This window comes from Adiantum capillus-veneris, chromosome 1 (genome assembly GCF_014529385.1).
Source record: "Adiantum capillus-veneris isolate H3 chromosome 1, ASM1452938v2, whole genome shotgun sequence".
Classification (NCBI taxonomy): domain Eukaryota; kingdom Viridiplantae; phylum Streptophyta; class Polypodiopsida; order Polypodiales; family Pteridaceae; genus Adiantum; species Adiantum capillus-veneris.
The window spans coordinates 43707836-43717888 of NC_140931.1; the positions used below are offsets into that span (position 1 = coordinate 43707836).

The 10053-nt window shown below is 42.1% G+C and overlaps 1 protein-coding gene across 1 annotated transcript; it reads left to right on the plus strand.

Moving 5' to 3' along the window:
• Positions 1 to 5793: 5793 nt before the first annotated feature.
• Positions 5794 to 8017, plus strand: LOC147464622 (uncharacterized). Its single transcript, XM_086509813.1, has one exon. It carries the CDS (start codon positions 5931 to 5933, stop codon positions 7845 to 7847), a length of 1917 nt encoding a protein of 638 aa, XP_086365939.1. The 5' UTR covers positions 5794 to 5930; the 3' UTR covers positions 7848 to 8017.
• Positions 8018 to 10053: the final 2036 nt, after the last annotated feature.

A 10053-nucleotide genomic window follows, 5' to 3' on the forward strand; every position in this document is an offset into this window, starting at 1 on the left:
TTCAACCTACTAACATAAGAAATGATGTTAGACCCCAGAGAAGGAGAGGTGGGAAAAACCCTAATGATAACTATTTGATGTCCTATTTGAAGATGTCTTTACTCCTTTCACTAGCCTTGTCAATGAGGATAGTGTACTTGCACCACCTAAGAGGTAGAGCATCCTCCTGCTCCAGATTCCACTCCTAGGCAAAAAGCCTCTCAAATCCTTCCAGAGATCCCCAATGACAAATCCAGAGGACTCTCAAACTTTGACAGTGACAGTCAATGCATCAAAAGCACCCAAGTTCACAAGAAGGATGAAACTGAAGAAGATATCACATAGTTTACCCAATAACTGGAAGCTCAATATGCTCAAACCAGAGCTACGTTGATCTCTTCTCCTGCACCATCAGTAGATATCATAATGTCTCAGGCACAAGAGGAATCCTTACCTAACATGCAGGTCTCCAAAGCCAAAGAAAGGTGGAGAAATCTTCTAACCCCAACAGAGCTTCTGTGTCATTGGAAAAACCTCAAAAAAATATCAAAAAATAAAATGCCCCAATCTTGTAAGGACCTTACAGACCTTGCCAAAACCATAGTGATTAAGAGATGGCTGCATGATATGTCTCTGCTTCCTGATTTCATTTTTCTTTATTAAGAATTAAAGGTGAAGGGAAAAGAGCTTGATAATAATATCAAAAGATTAGGTGCTAGCTATTTGTGGCATAGCACTAACCATTTTTTCGGACGAGGAGGTGCAGCTATTGGAATTTCCAGCAAATGGACCAACCTCATTACCAAAGTTCAACAATTTGACAGAGGCTTTTGGGTTATTGTTGCCTTCTCTAATCCCATAAATACAGTTTTGTGAGTTTGTATGCACCTAATTCCTTGTTAGATAGAGCCCATTGGTGACAAAAGTTGGCAAAACTCTCTAAAAGAATTATCATAGCAGGAGACTTCAGTATGGTGGAACACATTGAGGACAAAGATAACTCTCAAGGGCACGTGATTTTTGGTAATGAGAAAGTTATTTGGTTAGACATGGTTGAAAATTGTAGTCTAATAGATATTTTTGAAGATATTAGCTACACTTGGATCAATAAGCAAAATCGATACTGCTACTACACATCAGCTAGGCTGGGCAGAATGTATATATCAACAAATGTGTTGCAAGAGCACTAGGAAATAAAATGAAGGTCTGACTCTTCCATTATGTTGTTTGTTAAAAAACCTCTACTTTTTATCTGAGAGTGTGTACAAAGCTAGTTGGCCCCACCTAGATCAAACTTTGTTTGGCATAGCCAGTGTAAAAAAGAAAGTTCTATTCTTGAAAAGAATTTTTCCCAACACTCCTCTCCAGCTAAAGCTTGGGAGTGTTCTGTCAAAGAGATTCAATTTACCCTGACTAGATATAAGAGACTATCTAATGACATTAGGGATCAAAGAAGAATGATGATAAATGGTGAGATACTTCAACTGGAAGAATCTCTTTCCAACTTTGACTCCCCCTGCTAGACTTTTAGAGCTGCGAGCTTCTCTCAATCGGGAAGAGCTCCTTAAGGCTTATAGTGCCCTTGCTTTCACCAAAGATTTTTGGGTTGGTAAAATTGACAAGCCTAATAAGGCAATGTATGATCTATCGAGAGAAAAAAATCCCAAAGACTTCATCCCTTTTCTAAAAGACAATGCTAGCAATGTGGTCAAGTCTCATAAAGACAACATTCAAGTAGTCCATGAGTTCTTTACAAATATCTTCTCTAGTCTCCCAAAGATAGAATGGGCAATTCAAGAGTCTAGAGCATACATAGCTCAAATCAGGAGGAAGACTATGGCTCCCAATAAAGCACACTTCCTAGACAAGCCCATCTCTCATGGGGAGATCAAAGAAACTATTTGTAACCTCAAGACTGGTAAATCTCCTAGAATAGATGGCATTCCTAATTAATTTTATATTATGTACAAAGATTTTATTTCCCCTTGCCTTCTCTTGGTGTGGCAAGAATCTGTGAGAAAAGGAGCTCTTTCGGCATGTATAAATATTGGTGTGGTTAAACTTATTTGCTAACAGGGAGGAACTCGGTAATTGGAGACCCTTTACATGTTTGATTTCCATTTACAAAGTTTTTGCCCTGTCCTTAGCTAGGAGACTTAGCCCTCTTATGTCCGAGTTTATCCTTAAAGTGCAAAAAGGCTTCATTTAAGGAAGATTTATTCTTGATGCAGTCATTTATTTGTGGGAAGGCATGAAACTTGCTGCAAAAAATGGACACAATTTGTTTTTGTTCAAAGTTAATTTTGACAAAGCTTATGACAGTTAGGAGTGGGAATTCATCTTGCAATCTATATATGACATGGGTCTGGGTAGAAGCTTCATCAAGTATGTTCATGTGCTTTTTGGTTTAAATGACTTTGCTATAATCTCTATCAATGGAGAATTAATTGATGTAATATCCTTAATGAGATCTATTAGACAGGGTTGTCCTCTGGCCCCACTATTGTTTTCTATAGCCTCTGATGCTCTTGGGTGGCTGGTCAACAAAAAATTGCAAGAAGGTAGGCTAAAAGGTATCAAGATCACTAGTTCACCAAACGATTTGTGCCTACAAATGTTTGTAGATGATGCAAATCCTCTTCTCAATGCAGATGAGGAATCAACTAATGCCTTTTTGAATGCCTTAACGTTTTCAGCTGCAATATTCACCTCCATTGTTGGCGGTCTAAGGCATTTAATCTTGGTATCTGCTTAATTCTCCACAAAGGCTTTCCACCTTTGAAATATGGAAAACACATCCGATTTATTCTTCATTACACAAACCCATGTTTTCCTTGTTGCATAGTCTATGAATGTTACATAGTACAATGGGCTACCAAGGGATAGTGTGCTTGCAAGACCCCAAACATCAGAATGAACCAATTCAAGTTTGTATTTTTTCTTTCTTTTCTTGATTTTTGAAATTTTACCATCTTTAGTTTACCGTAAACACAATATTCATAGAACTCTAAGTCAACTTCTTTCAAACCTGGTAGAATCTTCTTTGGTTGAAGGATTTGCATTCTTTTGGTCCTCATATGCCCAAGCTGGTAGTGATAGACCAAAATGTCAACTTTTGTAGCTGTTGTTGCACAAGTTGAAGATTGTGTGTTGATTGTACTTAAGTAAAGTGTACCAACCTTTTCTTCTTTGGCAACCACCAAAGATCCCTTTGAGATCTTCCAAAGTTTGTTTCCGAATGCAATGTCGTAACCCTCATCATTCAATTGTCCTGTAGAGATCTATTTTTTGTGAAGAGAAGGAACATGCCTAACATCTTTAAGACTTCATTCATTTCCATTAGCACTTTTGACACAAGTTGTACATTTGCCAACAATTTCACAAGCTTCATCATCTCAAGTATACATACCCATAATTACCTTTGGTGTAATCTTGGAAATGTTTCTTGTACAGTGTCGCATGGAATGAAGCCCCGACGTCTACTATCCAGGAATTAGACACATTGTCTAATGAGAGAATTAGAGCATCTTGCTTTACTTTACCTGCCACATTGGACTCCAATGTTGGCCTGTTATCTTGAGACTCCGACTCCTTCTTCTTGGACCAATAATCCTTCTTGACGTGGCCCTTCTTGCCGCAGTTCCAACATTCAAGAGTTGACTTTGTGTGTGACTTTCTCCATCTTGAGAGATCACGACCCTTTTCGATTTTGATCCTCTGCTTCGATCTTCCCCTTGTTTTTGCTGACATTGCAACACTTGATGATTCACCTATGCTTCTCCTTTGCATTTCCTCGCTTCTAGGAGAACATCCACAACATCATCAAACTTAAGAGACTTTGTGTCAGAGACAGAGTTACTTACAGCCATCACAAGGTTGTGCCAACTATCCGATAGAGACGATAGTATAAGGAGGGCTCGCATTTCATCGTTGAAATTGACCTTCACCGATCGAAGTTGACTTATGTTGGTGTTAAAGTCGTTTAGGTGTTCTGCAACTGAACCACTCTCTGTCATTTTTAGATTGCACAAGCGCTTCATGAGAAATACCTTATTGGATGCCAATGGTTTCTCATAGAGGCCGTCAAGTGACTTCATCAAGTCCTGCGTGGTCTTCGTCTCCGAAACGTTAAAGGCCACCATTGATGCCAACCTTAACCGGATTGTTCCTAATGCCTTTCGGTCAAGGACAATCCGCCAAGCTTCATCTGCCATTGTTGTGGGCTTCTTTGCAAGACTGCCTAGTGGAAAATAAAGGTCCTTCTGGTAGGGATAGTTTTCAATCTACATCTTCCAATGTTGGTAGTTTTTGTCGTTGAACTTCTCGATCTTAATCTTCCTTTCCTCCGCTATTACTCTCACTCAATTCAAGGAATCCTTTCCTTGAGATATTTTAGCTATACGAGAAAACCTTGCTCTGATACCATTTGTTAGCAAATAGAGCGTAGCTAAGTAGATATTAGAGTAGTTTACTTAATGGAAAGAGATAATTTTCACACACAAGAGGTTAGAGAGAGAGAGAGAGAGAGAGAGAGAGAGCACGATATACGTGGTTCATCCAATATGAGCTACGTCCATGGGAAAACAGTCACTCAATGGCTTTAGTACTTCAAACCAGAAGTAGTTTACAAAGGGATTATACCCTTAATGGAGCTCCCTCCTTGCTTCACTCTCACCACCTCACATACACCTTGTTTCATCAACTTCACAATGTAAAATGTGTGTAGAAAAGGCCTCCTTCTATAGGCCAAAAGAGTTGCCCTCACTCATGAGAGGCAAGTGTAGCCGCCCTTGTGTAGACAAGTCTTCAATGCGTCCATGTGTGGCCGTATTTGAGAAGATAAGTCCATCTAAAAATTGGCCACCGGCCAATGACTTCCGTCCCATCGGCCACCAGCCAACCTGCGAGTAATTTTCTTACACATGATGGCTTATCCTCATAATGAACGCCTTACAATTGTGCGTTTTAAAGACTAAAATTTACAAGGGGTAAATCAAGCTCCATATTTAACATATTCAACAAAGTATTTATGGAGCTTTAAGCCCCTCCAAGTGCTAGGCATGTTGGAGCCCTTACACAGTGTGGGCACATGTTGGAGCTCTTACATAGTGGGCACATGCAAACTACGTTCATCAAGGTCTACTTGTAAACGGCCTAACCCACCCAATGGGCTCGCTCAAATGCAGTCCCAACCCTTCTCATGCACATAAATGGCAGCTAATCTGGCAATGTTGCAAGGCTTGCAAAGCAAACAGATGTGCACAGGTGAAAAAACTGCGAGAATTAGAGCGTGTAGAATCTTTAGCTTCTTTCCAACCATAGTGAACCGAGGGATTCGTCTCAAAATGGGATGAAGGGGAGAGAAGTTTCACCATGATCGGAGTAGTGAGAGAATGTTTAGCAAGAAGACAAAGCAGTGGTGGGGACCCTATCCTTGCGGATGTGTCTGGTTTAGTTCGAATGCTCTAGACCGAAGGGTTTATGGGTGTTTCAATGAAAGGACAACCACTTTTGTGACTTTGACCCTATGGGTGTTTCGATCAAAGGGCAATCACTTTTGTGATTTTTACCCTTCTGCCTCCTAAGTACATCTTATTTGTGGGAACTCTATCCTTTTTGGCCAATTGAAGCACCTAGCCTACAGGCTCCTTGTGCCGACCCTACGAGCTCTACGTAGGACCTGGATAAACGGATTGCTCCAAATCGTGGATAATTAGAGTTTGACTTCAAATCTCTCTAAAACGGAAATGGACTCCTTCTTCATTCGTGTTTTGTTCTGTCGTCGATTCGCCTTCGGGTGCGCCGGGGACTCGTCAACAGGCAAGATCGTGGCGAACGCTACCCCACAGTACGTGATGGTAGGTACGACGTAGATTCGCCGTCATTTACAAGAAGCTACTTTCTTCGATTATACAAGATGAGTAAACGCAGAGAGGGACGTATTCTTCTACATGAGAGGGGTTCAGCACAGACCGTCAAGGGCGAAGCGCAGCTTACTGGCAGCCGCAGCTCTAGCTGCAGGTACTGGATGGATTCCCAGGCCAGTCCTGGCTCAGAATGTGGCTGTTTCTGCTACGGCTGCATGGTCATCCCAAATCGTAGCATTCTGGGGCGCTGTAGGGATTGGCGTCAGATCCAGCAATGTCCTGCAGTCCAGCAATGCCTTCACCTCCATTTTTGCTTCCCTCGCTGCCCTTTGGAGGGCCAAGGCAGCCATGTCCGCGCTCCGCTGCGGGGAATGGTACCTCATGGCCCCTGGCTACAATGGGGCCGCCATACGCCTGGATGTGGTGTTGATATGCTGGTCCAACCCTCATCAGCTCTGGCAGGCATGCCTTCACGCGGCCATTCTTGCTGAGGTTGTGGGCCGCCAGAGATGGCTCATTCTTGTTGTGGGACGCCAGGTATCAACACCTCGTATCGCGCCTGCTGCTTACTGGACCCAATCCCCCAGACATTTTGACTTCTCCACTACCCGCTTTGCAGACTCCATGGCTGGTACCTACTCTCCTTTCCCAGATGAGGATAGATTACAGGCCATTGTCCAGCATTACTATGCGGCTTGCCTGCAGCAGGGCCAGCCAAATGGCAACTCCAATCAGCTCATCAATGCCGTAGCCCAGCTGCTATGTGACGAGACCTTAATGGAGCCGAGACGACCCACCCGCTGCGCGATGCTCAGTGAAGTACCAGGAGAAATTCAAGCCTCACCAGGAGGAATTGGGTGGCACGTCATTTCTCATGACACGGTGGATACTGACATTGCCAGGCCTTATGTGTCAGTTGAGAAGGCTATGGGCAGATTTGCAGCCAGCCGCACGTTCGTGGTGATGAGTTCGACCCTTCTCTACTGCATTGTTCACACAATGGTTTGTGTGGGTGTGGGACTCATGGGTGCAGCTTCAGGAAGAGGTTTGGCTGTCTGGCTTTTCACCCCGCGGTTGGTCATGTCCAAGCTTGGGGCTGCTGAAGACGTAGTTGAAGGGGATGATTTCCTGTTGTCCCTTTTGGGTTTCCACAGAGTAAGCTTTCACTTTAAATCAGAGGCAGGCAATGTTATTAACGTCGCCGGTGATGTATTTCTTCCATGTGCTGCCAGCGGCAGGCACAACAAAAGTATGTCAATTTTGCTTGCCCTACTTCTCAACTTGGTGGAGGTGGCTCTGATTGGCAGCGGCTGGCTCTATGGTTCTGTCAAGGTTGACAAGTTTGCACCAAGAGGCGTAGTGGGGCACGGCATGTTGTGGCTGGCAACCATTGTGGCTACAGGGCTCTCATTTTGTACCCTATACGGCGTTTACCAGAGAGTTTCAGGCAGGTTAATTGGCATTTTCATTGAAACTCGATACGAGCAACGTGCTGTGGGGAAGGATTGCCGCATCAAGAAGCTTCCAATGTCATCATCCAAATACCTTGGATTTGTTTCAGACATACTTGCAAAGACAGAGGATGACTCAAGGAGCATGGCAGCAGGGCTATCCCTCATGCGCCACCCGACCTTCAGCCTTGAGGTCACCCAGCATGCAGCCTTGGAGTGTCTCCAATATTCTTATGAAGGAGATACCATAGTGAAGGAGGGGAACAAGAAAATCACCACTGCAGGAGAATACCCATGGATACAAATTTGTGCGTGCGTTTGTCTCACGTTCCTCTGCTCTGTATTTGCAGCAGTGTTTGCATACATGGATGTTATGCCAAGGTGGAGCAAACTTTTGGCTGAGGTGCTGCTTGCCACAAGTGGAGTATGGTTCACTGTGGTCGGTCGAGCATCGAAGTTGCCCCACGATGAAAGCACTGCAATCTGCCACATTGTTGCCACCATGGTAGCATCTGTTGTGTGGTATGTTGGTGTCAAGGATGTGGGTTAATCACAAGGCGGTTCCTCGTCAAAATCTCTCTATATCATGTGTGTTCAAGAGATTAGTACTAATTTCCCTATATACATGTTACATTTACACTTTGCATCTATTAATTGAAAAACTCCACCCCCTCTAATGTATACATAAAAGTATATATTTTGAAGTATTAATAATCCTCTAAGCTCATGTGATATGATACACATTTTGAAAAGTGGCCACCTCGGGGTTTGGGGGGGCGGGGGGGGGGGGGGGGGGGGGGGGGGGGGGGGGGGGGGGGTGTTGGTTGGTTAATTTAGCAACAAACTCTTCTCATATTGCTTGTTCAATAATTTTATAGACACATGGAAATTTCAATTCTTATAATGGATATTTTCTTTGGCATCTAAGCACAAACAAAAATCTACATTGTACGATTATTGTGCTCGAACTTTCTTCAAAAAGGAAGATAATTCTTTTCTTAAAACATTTTGACATTTGTAAACACTAGCGGTGCACAACAATGTGCCATAACTTAGGCTAGGTGCATATGATGTGGAGGCAAATAACTCGTCTCAACTTGTTCCTCCTGCCCTTTTGCGACACATGTAAGAAAGTAATCGCCACTTAGTTGCTCTTGTGACTTATCATCCTGTCGATCAAAATAACTTGACTATGACTTAATGAACAAGGAAATCAATTTTGGATTTGGGACAATTATTGGTGATTGTTTTCTTTCTATAATGATAAGGCTATTGGATACTAGTCTTACTAGTCTTTGATATGATATTCTCTGCATAAGTGTAGATTGCATCCTTCCAAAAAGATAGCGAGTAGGAGCTTCACACATTCAAATTTCGCCCGAGAACAACGTTGTATTTTTTCCAAAAGGATTGATGCATCCACACCTACAATGACAAAAGGGCATATATAACCAACTTCCTACCACCATCATTGTTGGTTTTTATCACTTGTCACCTTCCTACTTTTGATGTGGTTTGAAGGGCACCTTTTGTGTGTGAGCTTAACTATTAGAAGGTCTCATGTACCATCAATTGGCTCACATGGAAATGACAATAGAGGTGGATAGTTTTGCAATGCTTCCTCTGAGAGTCCTTCTCTTCTTGATTTATTTTCCTTCGTGGGCTATTATGTGCCTATTTGAAAATTATCTCATTGTGTGACAAGTGCAACAATAGTAGCGTACACACTTGGTTTTCTTCTTGGCTTCTTCTATCTCTAAGTCTCTTGGAAGGATGCATCTTAAAAAGGGTTTGATTCGGTAGCCATTCACCTTCTTAGGATGCTCCTTTCCACCCAAGTCCATCGATTGGTAATAAATTTATGCATGAGATTTTTTCACAATGAAGGGTCCCTCCCACCTATTTTCAAATTTGGTGTTAGACTTGTTGTTCAGCCTATTGTTGTATCAAAGGACCTAACATTTCTTCATAGGTGCAAAGGTTTCCTATCATCACACTTGTAAATCAACTTCCTGTTCCACTCTAGTTCCACCATGATGAAGATCTTGCCTATTGATTCATGGTTTATTGCTACGTTGGTCTTCTTTACCTGTAGGATTTATGGTAGGAGTGTGAAGCTCCACTAGTGGAATATGGTGAATTGAATAGCATCCTTGGAGGTTTTCATAAATGTCCATAATATAATGATTCTTGCAATGATTACATTAGCCTTTTTTATCAAACCATTTGATTTTGGATAGTGTGTAATGTTGTGTCTATGGTGAACTTTAAGCTCCTATACACTTATGATAGTAAACCCTTTGTAAAGCCTGGACCATTATCAAAAACTATTTCAAGGGGTGCATGAAACTTGGAACACATGTGGGTGAAGAAAAACCTACTCATTGTGTTCTCAAGTATACTTTCTACACTTTGTGCTTCTACCTTCTCATCATGTAGTCGATGGCAACAAGAGTATAGATGCAAGATATGATTAATAAGCTTCACACAGATTTCCCCTTCTGTGCTAGAGGTTATCAACCTATGTGTCATACATGCGAGAGAGTGACTATACAACCAAAGGACATGAACCTTGCACTCCGTTTGAGACGAGACTTTGAGCACTAGCCAAAGTGAAACTCATCTTTATTTTATTACCACCCTACCTTTGTAATCAAACATTTTTTTCATGATCAAATGATTCAAAGTTTTGTACCTTCTATGTCTATAATCAATTAAGTTCTTTATCTTCTTAATATTTTTAATTTGAATGATGT

Coding starts and splice junctions, on each gene's coding strand:
- LOC147464622 (XM_086509813.1), top strand. CDS start 5,931: ATGAGAGGGGTTCAGCACAGACCGTCAAGGGCGAAGCGCAGCTTACTG.